The sequence below is a fragment of the Sinocyclocheilus anshuiensis genome, unplaced genomic scaffold (assembly GCF_001515605.1).
Source record: "Sinocyclocheilus anshuiensis isolate Anshui unplaced genomic scaffold, SAMN03320099.WGS_v1.1 scaffold743, whole genome shotgun sequence".
Taxonomy (NCBI): Eukaryota; Metazoa; Chordata; class Actinopteri; order Cypriniformes; family Cyprinidae; genus Sinocyclocheilus; species Sinocyclocheilus anshuiensis.
In genome coordinates this window covers 507,066-528,586 of record NW_015552601.1, presented here as the reverse complement: position 1 = coordinate 528,586, position 21,521 = coordinate 507,066, and the positions used below count along the sequence as shown (strand labels likewise).

At 33.6% G+C, this 21,521-nt stretch overlaps 2 protein-coding genes across 4 annotated transcripts in view; one reads left to right on the top strand and one right to left on the bottom strand.

Annotated features, from left to right (window-relative positions):
- LOC107665770 (myosin-IIIb) overlaps nucleotides 1-4,834 on the top strand; it is a 45,065-nt gene extending 40,231 nt beyond the window's left edge. Inside the window, exons 26-29 of the mRNA XM_016456781.1 lie at nucleotides 233-322; nucleotides 1,382-1,547; nucleotides 2,307-2,645; nucleotides 4,643-4,834. Of these exons, the coding sequence (XP_016312267.1) occupies nucleotides 233-322; nucleotides 1,382-1,547; nucleotides 2,307-2,645; nucleotides 4,643-4,798 (751 nt within the window). The 3' untranslated portion in view covers nucleotides 4,799-4,834. The remainder of the gene's footprint in view (nucleotides 1-232; nucleotides 323-1,381; nucleotides 1,548-2,306; nucleotides 2,646-4,642) is intronic.
- A 2,649-nt stretch (nucleotides 4,835-7,483) lies between these two features.
- Nucleotides 7,484-20,807, bottom strand: LOC107665796 (pyridoxal phosphate phosphatase-like). Of its 3 annotated transcripts, XR_001631598.1 has the most exons (4): nucleotides 19,981-20,807; nucleotides 10,793-11,158; nucleotides 9,228-9,321; nucleotides 7,484-8,312 (listed from the first exon to the last, which is right to left on the bottom strand). XR_001631598.1 is itself a non-coding variant. In XM_016456826.1 (3 exons), the coding sequence occupies exons 1-2, from the start codon at nucleotides 20,570-20,572 to the stop codon at nucleotides 10,833-10,835; spliced, it is 918 nt and encodes a 305-aa protein (XP_016312312.1). In that variant the 5' UTR covers nucleotides 20,573-20,807; the 3' UTR covers nucleotides 7,501-8,312; nucleotides 10,793-10,832. The 3 variants fall into 3 exon arrangements, 2 of the variants coding, with proteins under 2 accessions (XP_016312312.1, XP_016312311.1); XM_016456826.1 differs by lacking the exon at nucleotides 9,228-9,321 and having other exon boundaries at nucleotides 7,501-8,312; XM_016456825.1 differs by lacking the exon at nucleotides 7,484-8,312 and having other exon boundaries at nucleotides 9,064-9,321.
- Nucleotides 20,808-21,521: the final 714 nt, after the last annotated feature.

Below are 21,521 nucleotides of genomic sequence, written 5' to 3'. Positions count from 1 at the left end.
AGATACTTTAAAAATGAAACTAAATCCGCCAGCAGGTGGCGGCAAGTCACTGATTTGATCACTGAATCATTAATTCAATCGATTCATTCGAACGGCTGAATCATTCAGGAATGAAGCAAGTGACTCTCTTAATGAACTGACGGAAATCCGTCGTAGCGACGGAACACTTTAATCCCTGATCATCTGAACATACAGTATTTAAAATATGCTGACTGTAACCTTGCTTTCTCAGACAAGCAGAAGATCTCCTGATCGACAAACCTCTCGGCTGCTTCTTGGTGCGTGTGGGTCAGAGCCGGGAGGGTTACACGCTGACCTTCAGGTGCGTTCTGTGTCAAAATCAGCAGACTAGTCCACAGATAAAGGTGCTAAAACCACAACAAAAGCACCAGCAGTAGTATGACCTGTGCTGCATATTTAAACTTGAAGTAGTCATTCACTAAACCAGACTTATAGTACATGAGTACATCAGTAGAAATCAGCTTATAAAAACCTGTTTATAAGGTTTATATGCATCTCCGCTAACCGATGATGCAAGAGAAACTCCTTTATGTGACAATAAGAGAACGGTTTAACAGATTTGTACCAGTAACTTCATACATGACTATGTTAATCAGGTTTTGTTTTAAACAGAGTTATTTTGTCATAAAAAAGACCATGAATGTTTAAGTTTGATTTTACATAAGCTTAAATGGTGGAAACATGTAACATGTCAGCAACAAAATGTGATGCTTTTTTCCCTCCATTTTTTGTACTTATTATTATTATTATTACTACTAATTTATATAATTAATTTGCATTTGCATAGTGTAAAAATATTTTAAACAGTATTATTTATATAAATAATAATACATACATAAGAATAAATATAAATAGTATATATTTATATTATTATTATTGTTAATAATAATTGTCATTAATATTCATAATAATAGCATTTATATTAATGTGCAAAAACTACAATATTTTATTCCATATTTAATTTTAATATTATTATTTATTATTATTAATAGTTATTTTATTCATATACAAATTAATGTTATTATTTAATGATGTGATAACGATAATATAATGTAAAAATATTTCTATTAATACTAATAAATACATATGAATAAATTTAAATAAATAGTATACACTTGTTACAAATAATAATTATTCATTAATAATTTGACTAATAGTCATTATTAACAACAACAATAATATGCAAAAACTAATATCCAAAATCATTAGTATTTTTGTTGTTTGTTTTTTATTTAATTATAATAATTCTTGTTTATTTATATTAAAAAAAAAGTAATTATGTTGTTCATGTTGAACTTGTTTATTTATATATTTTTATTTATCGCTTGGTATCATATTTATGATTTATGGTGTGTATCAGGGGTGCTGATCGCTGTCGTCACTATATGGTGGAGATGCAGAGCAATGGGAAGTATGTGATTCTTGGGGAGGATCGGGCTCATTCTTCTCTCACAGATCTGGTCCAGTATCACACTCAGGTGGGCATCAAGCCCTTCATGGAGCTGCTGACGCTGCCCTGTGGTCAGGTGAGTGTCCTGCGCTCAGTATTACTTTGGAAATGTGATAGGTTACAGATTACAAGTTACCCTATCTAAAATGTAATAAGTAGTGTAACTATTTCAATTACTTTATTGAAGCAATGTAAATGATTACATTTGAGTACTTTTCTAAATGTCTAATACTAGCACTCAACACTGATTACTGTCAGGCTTTCAAAATCCTTCATCACTTGAATTAAGGTTATAATCATTTAATTTCAAAGCACGGCCACCACAAAATTTTAGCACTGCCATTTACTTTGAGATCTTTCTGAGGTTAAATACAGATTTAATATCATAAGAAATAGTTTAATAGCTATGATACTGTTTTTGAAATAAAATCTTTGCATAGCTATGACAGAAAACACTGGCATCTAACAATGCCTTGGAAAAAAACTGTTAATCTTAAAAAATAAAGCATATGCATAAACAAATAAAACAGTTATCGGCTAAGCATGTGTCCTAAACTCTTGAAACATTTAGTGTTTCATATTTTAGAGCAGTCACTGCAATTTATGAAAGAAATCACTCAAATCTGTATGTGTGTGAAAATATTCAAAGGCAACCCCCTTTGTAATCTGTAATTTAATTACACATTTTTCCCAGTAACTGTAACTGATTACAGTTACATTTATTTTGTAATTAAATTACGTAACGCCGTTACATGTAACATGTTACACTGCGCTCCATTCACAGCCGTGTGTTCAGTATCAAGAGAGAGTAACGCTGGTTTGTGTGTGTGTGCAGATGTGTGATCAGGAGCCCGACTATGAGGAGCTCAAAGCGTTTACATCATCATCATCATCATCGGCGGTAGTGGAACATCCTGCTGAGGATCAGGACATGGACACAGGTTCACATAAAGTGCACTTACAGATGCAGCGGCTCTTCCTGCCGCCGGGAGGAAGCTCAAACCCAGAGTCCCACAAACCGCCGGTGCTCAAGCGTATCTCTGACCGCCGCAGACGGGTCGAAGCCGCTCAGATGGAGCACAAGGACGACGATCCGACCAGAGAGAGCAGACCGTTCCCCCGACTCTACCCCTCCATACGACTGGCCATGAGAGAAATCCAGCAGATCCAACAGGTACAAACACACAGAGGATACACCCCTTGTCCAAATACCCACACTTACGGTCTTTGCACTTGACTACTTATATGACGGATTTCCTGTATTTGGTCCAAGTGTTCAAGTGAGGATGAAGACCACAAGTGTGTGTCGAACTTTTCATTACCTGATGGGACACACTTGGTGTTATAAAAATGCAAGTGTTTACATAGCTTTATTTTTATTTGAACCCCTTAACTGTCAACCCCCATTTTTTTCAAAATAGGCATTAAAGTGCACTATCCAAACTTAAATTGTTATCACTTTGGAATACAGACATAAGGTTGGTCTCTTTTTAAAGAAGAAAATCAGCAAATTATCTCAAAAGTGGAATTTTCAAAAAATGTAAGTATCAAAAAGTTATAGTAGTTTAAATTTGCTGTAAAGAAAATGCACTATTAATTTTATTTTATATATAATAAATATTTTACATATCAGGTTTTACTCTAAAATTGGTATAAAATTATAGCCTTATGTCTAAATAAGTTATGTTCCAAATTTGAAGTTGATATGAAAAAAAATTGAGGTTTCTGTGAGAGTTTATTTAGGGTGATATACCACAAACAGCCACCGGGTGCCATCAAAACTCCATTCATTTTTTTTATGCGTTTTTCTGTCACAAATGTCTAGATTTCTCTGTCAATATTACTTTCTATCACAAAACCACCAGATATGGAATCCTGAGACTCAGACCTTTCCAATGATATGTTTTATGTCGAGATTATAAAAAGTTTTGATTGTAAAAGACCGTAATGCATTTTGTAATATGACACTTGACACTGCCCGCTAAGGGGGAGGAGGAGACCGCCAAAAGATTTTAAAGTACCATTTCCATGGTAACGCAATGTCCGATTTCAAAATGGATGGATTTCACAGGATGAATCTTGGGCTTCTAAGCTTTCAAACGATATAGAATTTATGATGATTACGAAAATATTTGATAGAGAAAAAGGACAACTAAATAAAAGAGCGCCAAGCGTCCCAGTTAAGGGGTTAAATACTTTGCATTTTAAAATCAACTTCTAAATGTCTGTTCAGTAGTCTCTATAACATGGCACAATTTGATATGTGGTGCTTCTAATTAAGTGATGAAAAGCAGTTGCAAATGTTGTACAAAATAAATATCACCACCACTCATCTTTGCACCAATAAAATGTGCAACACTTTGTTTTTCAACCAAATTATATGTAATAATATCTAATTATTCTATTAATATTTAACTTACATTGGGAAAGGTTTCCGTGACCTCGCGAGATCTCGGCAAAAATCTCACGTATTTGGACAAGGCAACAGATAGTGATGGGTGCGCTCGAAACACTGCTTCATGAAGCTTCGAAACCTTTACGAATCATTGATTCGGAGCGTGTTTCAAACTATCAAAGTCACATGATTTCAGTAAAGGAGGCTTCGTTACATCATAACTGTTTCGAAACGTTTCGAAATTTTAACAGTTCACCACTGGGGGGAGATCTCTCTGAAGCCTTTTTTATTGACTTCTAATAAAAACAGAACATATGTGACCCTGGACCACAAAACCAGTCATAAGGGTCAATTCTATTATATTTGAACATCTGAAAGCTGAATAAATAAGCTTTCCATTGATGCATGGTTTGTTATGATAGCACAATATTTGTAAAGCTGTATTAGCTTTATTATTGTTGTCGTGAGAACATGAGTGAACCCTCGGCTGTAGTTCAGTTTCTGTTTTGCTCCTGATAGTAAAGCTGCGGTTGTTCAAACACAATCACACAGTATTTCAGCGCTTTTGTGTAATAAACGGTTTTCCTGTCAGTAAAGATGCCAGAAAAGCCTCATCTCTGCGCTGCAGGCTAAATGCCACCTGGTCCGTGCGAACTGACGTTTTCATGTGTTTGTTCTTGTTCAGACAAAAGCACACTGAAGTGAACTGAATCTATTCACTAATCTGGAAATTTCCCCGGTGTTTCATGTCATTTCAAATCCCATGTTTTTTCCAGCACTTCCAGCAGAGCCAAGATCAGATCCAAGTCTCCTCCGGCAAAGTCTTGAGCTCGTGGAAGAGGACGGGTGAGTTATCAATCAGATTTCTTACAGTGTCTTTCTTCCATAAACCCACACGTCTTGAGCACAGTATTCAACTTCATATCAGCTAAAAAAGCCCATTTTGACTTCATTATATGCCGATAAATTTCACAAAATTATCATAAGATTTGCAATATGTGACCCTGGACCACAAAACCAGTCATAAGGGTCCATTTTTTTTTTATTGAGATTTATACACCATCTGAAAGCTGAATAAATACGCTTTCCATTGATGTATGGTTTGTTAGGATATGACAATATTTGGCCGAGATACAACTATTGGAAAATCTGGAATCTGAGGGTGCAAAATATTGAGAAAATCATCTTTAAAGTTGTCCAAATGAAGTTCTTAGCAATGCATATTACTAATCAAAAATTACGTTTCGATATATTTATGGTAGGAAATTTACTAAATATCTTCATGGAACATGATCTTTACTTCATATCCTTATGATTTTTGGTATAAAAGAAAAATAGATAATTTTGACCCATACAATGTATTGCTACAAATATACCCCAGCGACTTAAGACTGGTTTTGTGCTCCAGGGTCACAAATATCAAATCACCTACTGTTATGATCATTCTAGAGTTTGTTTTTCTCATTTTCTAGAGTTTCACAGCCCTAGATCTCATCATAAAAAAGTTATTTTACACTATAGGAATTCTATTCTACCATCTATTTTTTTATGCATAATTTTTATCAATTGTGTATATATATATATATATATATATATATATATATAAAACATTTACAAAAAATTTTTTTATGTGTGTATGTATATTTATTTGGTCACTTTATTTTAATGTCCAATTCTCACTATATTAACTATTAACTTAGCTTTTTGCCTCAATAAACTCCTAATTTGCTGCTTATTAATAGTTTATAAGGTAGTTGTTAAGTTCAGGTAGTATAAGGGATCTAAAATATGGTAATGCAGAATAAGGCATTAATATGTGCTTTATAAGTACTAATAAACAGCCAATATGCACAGTTTGCATGCTAGTTAATAGTGAGAATTGGTCCCTAAACTAAAGTGTTAGCATTTATTAATTTTAGTTTTTTTACACTATGAGAATTGATCTTTTAGTTGTATTTCTGTTGTGAATGTTATCAGAGGTGGTTTGTTTTTGGTTTTGATTTTCAGGCGTCACACCCAAATGTTGCGTTGAAACGACTAAGAAGTTTCCGCTTGAGATCCTGCTGAAAGTGACTAAATATGACGTGCAGACGAGCCACGGCGTCTGCGCCATCGACGCGCTCGTGTGAGTTATTGATGATATGAGTTATTGAATGATGAGTTTCTGAGGGATGGTTATTAATGTGCGATTTCTGCTTTCAGACTCCACGCCAAAGACAAGCGATACTGCGCGACGCCCAAACTCGAGCGAGTCCTGCAGATCTTACTGAAGCTGAAGACACGGCACAGCATGAAAAACACCTCTGCTGTTTAAACACATGAGATCCGGACAAACATCTGTCACACTCCACTCTTTCAGAAAACATTTACTCATTGCATGTTTTTCTACATCTTCAAATTAATTCATTGATCTTGCATATAGCTTCTGCATTTTGTACACATTTTGTTTAAAGCTTTTTTTTTTTTTTGATAACTGCTTTCTTACAAAAAAAAAGTTTTTTTCTGATTAATTTTTTTTTATATGTTTTATTGGTTTATGTATTATGTTTGTAGTGCTTTATAGAAAGGCACAAATCAAAATTATTGCTTCAAGGTGAAAAGTTTCTTGTGTCTTGTATTATGGTTGAATTAAAGAGCTGTTTGATGGATGAAGTTACTTTGTTTTTGATTTACATTTTTTTTTTTTTACATGGGTTAAAGGGGTCATATGATGCAATTTTCAAGTTTTCCTTTCTCTTTGGAGTGTTACAAGCTCTTGGTGCATAAAGAAGATCTGTAAAGTTGCAAAGACTAAAGTCTCAAATCCAAAGAGATATTCTTTATAAAAGTTAAGAGTTAACCACGCCTACCTAAAACGGCTCGTTCTAACACGCCCCCACATGTCTACATCACTATGTGGGAAGATTTGCATAACGGCGCCCAAATGTTCACGCAAAGAAAGAAGGCGTAACTTTTATTCAAATACACAAAATAATGTTCTTTTTAGCAACATATGACCCCTTTAATGAAAAACAGTGAAGACAAGTGCTATATTTGAAGGATCACGTGACACTGAAGACCAGTAATATATGATATACATTATAATAATATACTAATATATATATAACTGATGCAAAGATGGATTTCATCTCCAGTGTCACATGATCCTTCATATTTAAAGAATTTGCCACTGACGATTCAAACGAGTTTTGAGCAGTGTAGAGTAGCGCTTGTTGGTCATTTCTCCGATCACACGTTATGTTTACGCGGCGATGCAACACAACGCGTAAAAAGACAGTATAAGTCATTATAATCCGTAATTATGTGCCCACATATATATATATATATATATATAGATAGATAGATAGATAGATATACTAATAAAACTACAAATGTTCATGTTCACAGTGCATTGACTAGTTAAATATTTAAAAAATAGTAAATGTTGAGATTTGGATGAACTATATATTATATATATATAACTTGTGTAATAAATGCTTTTGACAGTGTTTATTAATTTAAAAAAAGTTGCAATTAACTATTGAATCTTACCATTTTGTGTTAGAATAACCATTTTAATAACACTGTTAACAAATAAAAAACCTTACTGAAGGTTTTAGTTACTGAAACATGTCGCAGCAATCTACTGTAAATTTAATCGTGGGCAGACAATAATAACAACAAGATACAAGGCATGTTTTTATTGCTAAAAAAGTTCATTCACACCACATAGAGCATTAAATCCATCAAAGCAGTTCACAGTTGACTTCAGATGCATTTGCATGTTTGTCTTCAATATTATCAATGTTCAGAACTAGATGTTCATAATGGACACAAAGTCTAAAGACAATAAACCATGACCAGAAATCACTCAGGATTACGTTTCTGTAATAAAACGGTCCAGTTTCAACGAACGGTTGACTGACTAGAATCAAAACCACAGTATGATTTCATCTTCTCATTCATGCAGGTTGACATTCAGTGGTTTCACATGGGATGATTTTGGCATGTTAGATTTGCAGATGTTTCATATTTCACGTTTCTGAGCTTTACATCAAGCCGAACCACTGAATAACACACGGCTCTCAAACATCAACTACTCCGGTCAAAAAGGTCACTTTTGTTAATAAAGGCAGTTAAAACCCAATCAACAAACAAGTGAGCAGTAGTCAGACATTTTCATCAAGATCTGAAAACAAATCTCAGTCAAATAACACGAATGCAATTAAACCTAAATAATGATTCAAAATAAATACACATACAGCAGTTGGCACATAAATTAGTCACTGCATTGGTCAAACTGCTCTAAACTGTCCCATTCCCAAGTAGAGATTTGGACTGGCACAGTGCTTTAACTAGACTTAACTAATCACCGATGCTGTTAACTTCATCAGAACTCATGTTAGAGTCGAGGGACGTTAGTTGATTGTCTTCTGACCAGCTGTTGGCTGAGAATGAAGCTGCGTTCTGAAAATACAGGACTGAAGTTGAGTGTCAGCAGTCAATCATTAACACAAACACTGTCTGATCCTCTCTCACAACCTCACTGTTAGTGGCACTTCAAACTCTTCATACTGCTATGGAGTATACTCCTTCATTGAAAGCTAATTTTTGTTTTAGGGGAATTCTTTTTTATTTTACACTTCCTTGGTTTTTTATTTGTTGTAAAATATTAAGGAAATGTCAATTAAAATTAATGATACACAAAAAAATCCACTTAATACCTTTCAAAAATCCAATTTAAGGGGATTGTAGTTATTACACTTCGACAAAAAAAATAAAAAAATGAAACTAAAAATTTCTTCCTATAAAAAGTAATTACAATAATAAATAAATAACAATATAACATTTAAAATCAGGAAAATATAAAAAATGAAATAAATTAAATCCCCTTAAATATTATTACCTTTCAAAAATCAAATTAAATTTAACCGAATTTAAGAGGACTGTATTTTTTTTTATATATATTATATATTTCAATAATAAAATAAAACAAACACACAAAACAATTAATATACAATTATATACAATAAAATTCACTTAATATTATTACCTTTCAAAAATCAAATTTATGGAGATTTTATTTTTTACATTTTGACAAAAACACACACACAAATAGAGAAATATTATCCCCTAAAATGTAATTATATTTTAATAAAATAAAAATTAGAAAAAAAATAGGAAAATAAAAAAAATGTAATTAAAAATAAAATCCCCTTAAATAAAAAATTAAATTAAATTAAATTAAAAATCAAGTAAAAGGGGAGATATATATTCAATCCTTATACTAAGTAGATTTCTGTCATCATTTACTCTCCCTCCAAACCCAGATGACTTTAACTGTTCTGTGGAGCACGAATGAGGTTGAAGCAGAATATTCACACAAGGGCATCAGGATGAGTGTCATTACGATCCGCCTCCTGCAGTCATACAGACTCAGACCTCATCTCATGCACGACTGCTTCTCAAAGACGAGCTTGACAGCGCAGGGAAGAAAGGAAGTCATATTCATATTCAAGTTCATCTTCTTTAATCTGTTGAAAGCATGTGATGCATAAATGAGTCTTATCTGAGGAGCTGCATTTACTGTAAGATTCCTCTGACAGATGAAGCTAAACTGAGCTAAACTTTATTACCTTTTAAGAAGAAAATCCATTCAAATATAAATCACCTTTCAAAAATAAAATAACACAAAATGCATTAATTAAATATTTAATACTTGCTTGCATTATTAAAAAAAAAGGTATTTTAGGGGATTTTTTATTTTATTTTATTTCGTGTTTTATTTATGAAAGGTAATTACATTTAAGGGGATTTACATTTCATTTCTCAATTAAATTTCAATTAATTTAATATTTTATTCATATTTGATATTTTATTAAATTACAGAAAATATGAAATAATTCATGAAAAAAAATGAAATCCTCAAATGTCAATAATAAAATACAAAAAAAAAACATTAAATTAAAACATTAATGAAATAAAACAAATCTCCTTAAATATTATTACCTTTCTATAATAAAATAAAAATAAAGGGGAGAAATATATTTAAGTAGTATATTAAAGTAGAAGTCTGTCATCATTTATTAAATAAATTTGATTACATTTTAATTTAAGGGGATTGTATTAAAATTAAATAAATCCCCTAATATATCATTATTTTTCAATAATAAAACAAAATAAAAAAAACTGTTTTGTAATTGTTTGCATTATTAAAAAGGTATTTTAGGGTATTTTTTTATTTTTATTATTGAAAAATATTTATATTTTAGGGGGTTTTATTTTTTTTAATTTTATTATTGTTATAATTGTTTGTATTATTGAAAAGTATTTTAGGGGATTATTTTATTTGGTGTTATTTTATTATTGAAAGGTAATTATATTTAAGGGGATTTCATTTTTTTCATTCGTTATTTTCTTAATATTTTATATCTTTAAAAATTCTGAAAATATAAAATAATGAATTCATGAAAATTTTTTGAGTCCTCTTAAATACTTTAACAATAAAATAACACCAAATAAAATAAAAATAAACTTTAAAATTAAAAAATTAATTAAATAAAAATTAAATAAAATAAAATGGGAGATTATGCCAAAAATCATTAGGATATTAAGTAAAGATCATGTTCCATGAAGATATTTTACAAATTTCCTTTGTAAAACTTAATTTTTGATTAGTAATATGCATTGCTAAGAACTTCATTTGGACAACTTTAAAGATGATTTTCTCAATATTTAGATTTTTTTGCACCCTCAGATTCCAGATTTTCAAATAGTTGCATCTCAGCCAAATATTGTCCTATCCTAACAAACCATACATCTATGGAAAGCTATTCCATTCAAAAGCTATTTAAAAGCTATTTATCCAGCTTTCAATTGATGTATAAATCTCAAAATCTCAATTTCTGGTTTTGTGGTTCAGGGTCACATATATTAAAGTGGAATACTGTGGTCAGCAGAGCGTCCGGTCGAGGAACAGTGTAGTTGTCACTCCTCCAGTGCCTGCAGGAAATCGGCCACAGACTCCATCACGTAATCGGGCGCGCAGTGCTTCTGCTGTGGCTCCTGGCTGTCTCTGAACGCGAGCGCCTCCTGCAGCGTGGAGACGCCCGTCAGCGTCAGCACCGTGGTCAGGCCGCAGTTGCTGCCGAACAGAACGTCCGTCTCCAGCCGGTCTCCGATCATCAGCGAGCGCGCCGGGTCCAGACCGAACTGGCTGGCGATGCAGTTGAACATGAAGCGGCTGGGCTTCCCGATGACCGTGGCCTTCCTGCTGCTGGCCGTCTCCAGAGCCGCCGTGAGGCTGCCGGACCCTGCGTCACATTCACACTAGAGCTGCACCATTAATCGCTAAAAGATCGCCATCTCGATTCAAGCACCCAGACGATCTCATTTCTAAATGACAATGAATCGCCCGTGTCTATTAAACCTTTGAAAAAGTCATACCGGAACATTCAAATCTGTGTTTACGCTAGGGATGTGCGTCCAGTGGTGTATCGGCGTGTAGGTAACCTCCCTGTGCTGGGGTGCATCTAAAGATGATGACCATGTATCGATGATAGCCAGAGATATTGTCAAAAGCATCAAATATTGGCATTATTAAGAGCATTTGGCATTTCCAATTAATGTAGGTCTGTTAGATTCTTCTTATTATTAGGACTATTGTTCGGTTACTTTTATTATTAAATTAATATCACAATTATTGCCCCGCAATAATTTCAATGCGTATCAAACTGACGCGCTGCGAGTATAGCAGAGCCGATCCTCCCTGTACGCAAGCTGCGTAGGGCCCCCAAAACACCAGGGGGCCCCCTTGCTCACAAAGATTATTTAATTTTAGTTTAGTTTTTGAATTTGGCCAACGGTTATAAAAAAAAATCATGAATGCTCGCTGAACTCGCAATTAAATTACATATTTCAATTCAGCAACAAAATCTTAAATGAACTGCCCCATTAAAGTTGTTTCTTATGCTCAAATAGAGTTTTAAAAGCTTCTTTTTCAGGCTAGACCAGCCAATGTGCATGCGCCATTATATTGCGCTTATGACTGCACATGCGCATCGGCTGGTCCAGCCTCGGGTTTCTATGGGAACCGGAGCTTATAACTGCCGCTGCAGTGATGCAATGACTTTACCAATCAATGATGGGCTCTTTCATTTAGAAGGCAGGACTATCCCGCCATATTGCGAGTCGCAGTTTCTCCCATTCATAAGTATAGGATAAGATATAGATAAGATTCCACTTATTTTGTTTTCGATGTGATACCGATACTTTTAATGGCCAGTATCGTCGATATCGATACAGATACGATACTTCTAAACTGAAATTTTAAATTATGAAATTTATTAAATTACTAAGAGTAAAATGGGTAATAATACCCACTTAACTTTATATTTGAAACATTTTAACATTCAATACGCCTTAATTGCAACTTACTAGGTTATATTTTTGTTTACACATGGTTAAAATAGGTTTACTGTAGTGGTAACCATTGAAATCTACAAATACTATAGTTAAACTATGTTCACTTTAGTAAAACCATGGTTAATTTTCATAAGGGACTGCCACTGATAGGCTGTTGCACTCATAAAATGCAACCTTTTTATTCTGAGAGTGTATGACTTATATTAACAATAAAACATGATCAATATAAACTTTTAACGTTCAAATTTAAATAAATGTACTGCACAGAATAGGCTACAAAATCATCAATGCTTTCTCATGATAGGCTACTTTTGGGAAACACAACTCCGTTTATGTAAATGCACTGTCAGAAGTGAGTAAACGCTCTCTGTGATTGATTGATTCCATAGCCACGGGAACCTATTTTATCTGGGGGGTGCAGGGGGGCGGGGCTTGATGTTGCAGGGCGGGGCCATGGTGGGGAATTTTTTACAAAATCCTAATATTAAACAGCCCAAACTCTTATAGATTAGACAGTTATATGCGAATCAATATATAGGCTATTTGTGCTTTTGTGATTTTAGTTCAAGAATTTTTTTCTTTAATATTTATATTACTTAAGGGGATTTTACTAAATATTAACATCACTGATATGCAAAAGTTTTAGTCAGTGTACTTTGGCGAATTCTCATCAGAAACCACAAAGTGCAGATGTACATGGGAAGTAGGAGATTAATTCATCACACACTGCAGACAACATCACTGATTATAGCTTATAGCTTTTTTAGAGTGCTTACACTCGCTAGACTGAATTCAGTGATATTCTTTGATAATGAATGTTCTTTGCTGGCATAATTTGTTCGTTGTTTGAATAATCGTGGACATGCGGTGTTATATGCGGCATCAGAGAGGCAAAAAAGACAGTACTCCAGGAGGATAGATCAGTCTGAATAAGCTCTTTTGCACTACAAATCATTATATCTGCACTGTTGTTTTACTTCACTGGTTTGCACTCTATCTGCCGTGTGCCTTGTGCTGCTTTATATACTTTTTTACATTTGACCTTATTTGTATATTTGTATAGTTGTATTTTATATTTAATCTGTATCTATCTGTATTTATGTTCTACTGTTAGTGTTATCTGTATGCACCAAGGGTCTGAGAGTAACGCAATTTCAATTCTCTGTGTATGTGCTGTACATGTGGAAGAATTGACAATAAAGCAGACTTGACTTGACTTGACTTATACTTGAACTTAAAATGTCTTTTATATTAAACGTGATCAGGTTAAATACAAATTCAGTCTTAAAATATTTTATGTCATAATATAGTTGCCTACTTGCCTAAAACATGATGTGCGTAGTTAATAGATAACATTAGGCTACAGTGGTTTGAGCGCCTTTGACCAGAGACTAGAGCACAATTAAAGAGCTGAGATTATGTGATTGACGGTGGCCGTCTTGAGAAGTGAGAACGCTTCGGAAAATGGCTCATAAAAAGGACGAGGACGTGAATGGTTAAAGAGACAGCAGCCTAATAAACGCGCTGCCTAATAAATGTTAATCAAATAACACAAGAAACCCATTCACTGATCTTGACTGAATGTGTTTAATAACTTTAATTAATCTATATTTTAATTATGAAAAGAAACCTATGCAGTGTTTTTAAACTTTTAATTACAGTTTCTGTACCGGATATTTGGTTCAGTTGTATTTATTTATGCTATTGCTAATTGATTTGTTTGTTCCTATTGTCTTTAACACTTTAAAATTTGAAATTTATATTAGTGTAGCTGTTTTTGTGGTGTTATTTTTGTTAAAAGCATAGGCAAAAGTAGGCCTAAGGGTTCTGTAGGCTGCAGATTTCTGCTCGTTATTCAGCTGCAACAGAATGCTTTGAAAAAGACACAGAATACATGTTTGACATCTAAATGTTTGATTTCATTTTTTTGTATAGGCTATATTGGATTTTTTATCTTATTGGAATCGAAACTAAGAATCGGAATCGATAAAATTCAAGCGATGCCCAAACCTAGTTATTTTGTTTAACAAAAAAAAATAAAAAATGCGTACAATATGCATTAAATTGGACAAATAACCTGTTAGCGAATAATTGTGTAGGATAGAACTATTTTCCTGCTCATCTGAACATACGCAAATGTTGCAAGGCAGAACCAATCCGAGCGTTCACTCACTTCTGACAGTGTGTTCAAGCAGGGCTGCGTTCACTTCACGCATCATTGTGAATCAGTCAATGTGTTTCTGACAGTCAGCTTCTAGAGTCACTCTAACAACAGGCCTAAACAACAGCTCAGCAGAGCTAAAGCTTCAACCGCTGGAGAATCTGATGAATTTTGAATAGAATTTAGACAGAATAAACCTCTTGAAAACATGCCCATGTCACATTTCACATCAAAATAAAAAGAAATAAAAACTAGTTATTAAGCCAAATATTAACTAAACAAGTTATTTTCAGGTTTAAACACTTTCTGACCAATACATTTTCCTGTTTTTTTGCATGACCCTCCCTTTCTAGTAGTTTCTTATGACAATGTTTTCCAGGATTGGAATCAAGGATAGGACGATGTTTATATGTGGGAACCAAATATTCATTTAAGTTACTTGTTTTTTAATGACAATTAAGCACATATACACCCAAAACTCTCATTACTGTCATTAAAAAATGCCTTTAATGTTGATTATAATGGGGGGATTGTATTTATTTTTATTTTTTTATTGGATTACAGCAGTGTTGAATTGTTATGAAAATGAAGCAGAAAAATATTAATAGTCACAATGCAGAAAATATATTTCTAAATCATTTCTATTTTTTTTATTTTTTAATGTTTGCATTACAGCAACGAGAGTTTTGTTGGAAAAAATGTTGACATCATTAAAAAGAATGCAGAAAAATCTCAATAAACCTAAAACAGGCTTTATTTTCTTACTGCCAAAAATATATTTTGTATTTTTTTCCTGCTTATAGTTCCCATGATTTTAATAGCCATAATGCATAAAATATTATATGATATTATAAACAAACCAATTTATTTATTTGACAAGAAATTAGAGTTTTGGTGGAGAAAACGTTAAATTGACATAAAAAATATGTCAAAATGCAGAAAGTTGTAATAGTCCTTCAAATAGGCTTTATTTCCTTTATAAAAAAAGCTTGATTCTACCATATTTGTAAGGTTTTAATTTGCTTTAAGAAATGATATGAATAGTGTATTTTACATTTACACCCAAAACTCTCATTACTGTCATTTTTAAAAAAGCCTTTAATTTATGTTGATTATAATGGCGGAAACAAAGTGTTGAATTGTCATGAAAAATAATAAGTCAGAATTTAGGAAAATATGATATTTATAAATAAATAACTAAAAAATATTTAAGCATTTTTAAATTTTGCATTACAGCAATAAGAGTTTTGTTGGAGAAAAAAAAAAGTTGAATTGTCATGAAAATGATGCAAGAATGCAGAAAAATCTTGATCCTAAAATAGGCTTTATTTTTTTTCTTATTGCAAAAAAATGTTTTTTTCCCTGCTTAGTTACCATGATATTAAAAGATGATATTATATCATAAATAAACATTTTATTTTATTTTCATTTATTTATTTATTTTGCATTGCAAGCAATGAGTTTTAGTGGAGAAAGTGTTGAATTAACATCAAAATGATGTCAATGCAGAGTCATAATAGTCCTTTATTATCTTTCTTAAAAAAAAATAAAAATACATAAAAAACTTGATTCTTCCACATTTGTAAGACCTTATTTGTATATTTGTATAGTTGTATTTTATATTTAATCTGTATCTATCTGTATTTATGTTCTACTGTTAGTGTTATCTGTATGCACCAAGGGTCTGAGAGTAACGCAATTTCAATTCTCTGTGTATGTGCTGTACATGTGGAAGAATTGACAATAAAGCAGACTTGACTTGACTTGACTTATACTTGAACTTAAAATGTCTTTTATATTAAACGTGATCAGGTTAAATACAAATTCAGTCTTAAAATATTTTATGTCATAATATAGTTGCCTACTTGCCTAAAACATGATGTGCGTAGTTAATAGATAACATTAGGCTACAGTGGTTTGAGCGCCTTTGACCAGAGACTAGAGCACAATTAAAGAGCTGAGATTATGTGATTGACGGTGGCCGTCTTGAGAAGTGAGAACGCTTCGGAAAATGGCTCATAAAAAGGACGAGGACGTGAATGGTTAAAGAGACAGCAGCCTAATAAACGCGCTGCCTAATAAATGTTAATCAAATAACACAAGAAACCCATTCACTGATCTTGACTGAATGTGTTTAATAACTTTAATTAATCTATATTTTAATTATGAAAAGAAACCTATGCAGTGTTTTTAAACTTTTAATTACAGTTTCTGTACCGGATATTTGGTTCAGTTGTATTTATTTATGCTATTGCTAATTGATTTGTTTGTTCCTATTGTCTTTAACACTTTAAAATTTGAAATTTATATTAGTGTAGCTGTTTTTGTGGTGTTATTTTTGTTAAAAGCATAGGCAAAAGTAGGCCTAAGGGTTCTGTAGGCTGCAGATTTCTGCTCGTTATTCAGCTGCAACAGAATGCTTTGAAAAAGACACAGAATACATGTTTGACATCTAAATGTTTGATTTCATTTTTTTGTATAGGCTATATTGGATTTTTTATCTTATTGGAATCGAAACTAAGAATCGGAATCGATAAAATTCAAGCGATGCCCAAACCTAGTTATTTTGTTTAACAAAAAAAAATAAAAAATGCGTACAATATGCATTAAATTGGACAAATAACCTGTTAGCGAATAATTGTGTAGGATAGAACTATTTTCCTGCTCATCTGAACATACGCAAATGTTGCAAGGCAGAACCAATCCGAGCGTTCACTCACTTCTGACAGTGTGTTCAAGCAGGGCTGCGTTCACTTCACGCATCATTGTGAATCAGTCAATGTGTTTCTGACAGTCAGCTTCTAGAGTCACTCTAACAACAGGCCTAAACAACAGCTCAGCAGAGCTAAAGCTTCAACCGCTGGAGAATCTGATGAATTTTGAATAGAATTTAGACAGAATAAACCTCTTGAAAACATGCCCATGTCACATTTCACATCAAAATAAAAAGAAATAAAAACTAGTTATTAAGCCAAATATTAACTAAACAAGTTATTTTCAGGTTTAAACACTTTCTGACCAATACATTTTCCTGTTTTTTTGCATGACCCTCCCTTTCTAGTAGTTTCTTATGACAATGTTTTCCAGGATTGGAATCAAGGATAGGACGATGTTTATATGTGGGAACCAAATATTCATTTAAGTTACTTGTTTTTTAATGACAATTAAGCACATATACACCCAAAACTCTCATTACTGTCATTAAAAAATGCCTTTAATGTTGATTATAATGGGGGGATTGTATTTATTTTTATTTTTTTATTGGATTACAGCAGTGTTGAATTGTTATGAAAATGAAGCAGAAAAATATTAATAGTCACAATGCAGAAAATATATTTCTAAATCATTTCTATTTTTTTTATTTTTTAATGTTTGCATTACAGCAACGAGAGTTTTGTTGGAAAAAATGTTGACATCATTAAAAAGAATGCAGAAAAATCTCAATAAACCTAAAACAGGCTTTATTTTCTTACTGCCAAAAATATATTTTGTATTTTTTTCCTGCTTATAGTTCCCATGATTTTAATAGCCATAATGCATAAAATATTATATGATATTATAAACAAACCAATTTATTTATTTGACAAGAAATTAGAGTTTTGGTGGAGAAAACGTTAAATTGACATAAAAAATATGTCAAAATGCAGAAAGTTGTAATAGTCCTTCAAATAGGCTTTATTTCCTTTATAAAAAAAGCTTGATTCTACCATATTTGTAAGGTTTTAATTTGCTTTAAGAAATGATATGAATAGTGTATTTTACATTTACACCCAAAACTCTCATTACTGTCATTTTTAAAAAAGCCTTTAATTTATGTTGATTATAATGGCGGAAACAAAGTGTTGAATTGTCATGAAAAATAATAAGTCAGAATTTAGGAAAATATGATATTTATAAATAAATAACTAAAAAATATTTAAGCATTTTTAAATTTTGCATTACAGCAATAAGAGTTTTGTTGGAGAAAAAAAAAAGTTGAATTGTCATGAAAATGATGCAAGAATGCAGAAAAATCTTGATCCTAAAATAGGCTTTATTTTTTTTCTTATTGCAAAAAAATGTTTTTTCCCTGCTTAGTTACCATGATATTAAAAGATGATATTATATCATAAATAAACATTTTATTTTATTTTAATTTATTTATTTATTTTGCATTGCAAGCAATGAGTTTTAGTGGAGAAAGTGTTGAATTAACATCAAAATGATGTCAATGCAGAGTCATAATAGTCCTTTATTATCTTTCTTAAAAAAAAATAAAAATACATAAAAAACTTGATTCTTCCACATTTGTAAGGTTTTATTTTGCTTTAAGAAATGATATGCTTAGTGTATTTTAATGCCAGTTAAGCACATTTACACCCAAAACTTTATTGTTGTCATTTTAATTAATTATCGTCATTGAAAAAAAAAATAAAAAGTATTTAATTTATGCTGCAGATTTTAATGAATGAGAGCACAGATGTAAGCCTTCAGAACAGATTTCCAGGTTTGTGAACAGGTTATCCAGGACTGTGGGAACCCAATATTTTGCTTGAAGAATTTTGCATTTGCATAATTGCACCCAAAACTATAATTTGGGAACAAACCATGGCAGCACATTATTACATAAATCAAATCTTCTGTTTAAACCACATGCTATACCCACTCCATATCAGCCTTTCACTTTTGATTTTGAGGTGAAATATGAGCTGGACATGTTTCATGAGCAGTGTTGGGAAGGTTACTTTGGAAATGTGATAGGTTACAGATTACAACTTACCCGATCTAAAATGTAAAAAAAAGTAGTGCAACTATTTTAATTACTTTATTGAAGTAATGTAACTGATTACATTCGAGTACCTTTTGATTACTTTTCTAAATTTCTAATGTTTTCAACTGTTAATCATTTTCAAACATGTAAAGCAGGCAGGGTTAATTTTACAGTACTCAACACTGATTACAGTCACTTGCCAAATCCTTCTTTTTATATAATTAAGATTATAATAATTTAATTTTAAAAGCACAGCCACCACAAAATCAGACTTTAGCACTTCGTTTTACTTTGAGATCATTCTGAGGTTAAATACAGGTCTAATATCATAACAAGAAATAGTTTAATAGCTATGATACTGATTTTGAAATCATATCTTTGCTTAGTTATGACAGAAAACACTGGCATCTAATTGAAGAAAAAAAACAGTTAATCTTAAAAAATAAAGCATATGCATAAAACCAAATAGGAAATAAAACAGTTATCAAACAATCATGTGTCCTGAACTCCTGAAATATTAGTGTTTCATATTTTAGAGCAGTCACTGCAATTTATGAAAGAAATCAGCTAAATCTGTTATGTGGGTGTGTGTGAAAATATTCAGATGTTAACTAATTTAATTGCACATTTTTTCTCAGTAACTGTAACAGATTACAGTTACATTTATCTTGTAATTAAGTTATGTATTTGCATGCATCCAGTTACTCCAACACTGTTCATGTCAGCCACATTCTCTGCTTCTGAGTTTAATAATAAGACGCATTAAGGTTCCCTGATCCATGCACTAGTGCAAGACTTACCAGGGGTGACCCTGCCTCCTCTCAGCGGGTGCCAGGGGTCCGGGTCAGTGGCCAGGAACAGGCACTCGGAGCTCCGCAGGTAGCAGCAGGCTTTGGCGAGCTTCATGAAGGTGAAGTTCTCGTCGTATCCCACCAGCACCGCCTTCACATCCGGGTCCAGCGGGCAGGTGTAGATGCTGGCGCCCGGCTCCGCGTCCTCCTCCTCCGCCACCGGCACCCCGGCGTCCCGCAGCTCCTTCATCACCCCGTCGCAGCCGATCACGTACACCTTCCCCTGCAGCCGCGCCACGTCGCGCAGGTACGCGGCGGAGCAGTACGCCGAGCTGAAGATCTCCTCCTCCGCGACGTCCGCGAAGCCGAGGCGGCTGAACTTCTGCACGTAGTTCTCCCGCGGCCTGGTGCAGTTGTTGGTGACGAAGAACACGCGTTTGCCGCGCTGCTTGAGCAGACTGACCACCTCCGGAGCTCCGGTAACGGCCGTTTCTCCGTTCCAGATGACGCCGTCGCAGTCGAACAGCACGTTGTGTTTGGAGTCCAGCAGGTCCCGGATCTGAGCGCCGCGGAGCGTCACGCAGCCGCCGCCACCTGCCATCCTGCTGGCTTGAGATCCTATGATAGAAACAAGCGACGAACTGCGTCTGTTTTAATCAAAACGCGCCGAGGATCCCGTACGTTAACGGTTATGAACGCAGAACCGAACGCGACGCGGCGGAGCGGTTCACCAGCGCGTCCATCTCTGCTGCTGGTGAAGGCGGGACTAAAGACGGTCCAATCACATTTTTGGATTTCGCAGAGGGCACGCCTTCTCCCCCGTGTCCTCCAATCAGAAAGCGAGCAGATGCAACGCACTGTGATCGATTATTATAGCAGCCAAAGCCACTAGAAGCCAAGCCTGCAACCTTTAAGTCAAAAAAACGTAACGGCTAATGCTAACGGAAAGGAGGCCGTTTTTTTTAATGGATGTCAATGGAGGAGAGGCTTCACTACGCTGAAAAAACAGCTTGTTAGAGGAAACGGCTTATCATTTAATTAATCGACAGCCATCTGCTAATCTTCAACATGTTTTACACTAAATGATACGTTTGGATTGAACTATTTTTAGAGTTTACCACGAAAAAATGCCGTTTAATAAGAGAAGTCACTGACTTTTTGCGACAGGTGTGATTCAGCTTACGGCACTTCTCATTAATTCCTATGGGATCCGTAAACGGCGATTGAGTTTTTTTTTATTATTATTATTGCAGAGAAGGGAACATCCAGAAGAATAAGCATACATCACATAATATCAATCACAAAAATAAAATGGAAACAAAGCACAAAAAAATAATAAAATAAAAAAAATAAATAAAGATAAGATTGAGTGTTGCACAACTCTGACTGAAATTCAGTGACGTCAAGGCTGTAATGTGATTGGTTATTAAAGGACACGTGAGCCAAGTTAGCGTTGCGCTTTCTCCAATGGACCTTTTTCACATTTCCTGGTTTCTCAGCAGCAGCAGTCGTCATAGTTGGGTTAACTTGAAGAGCAGTGAATGGGAGAG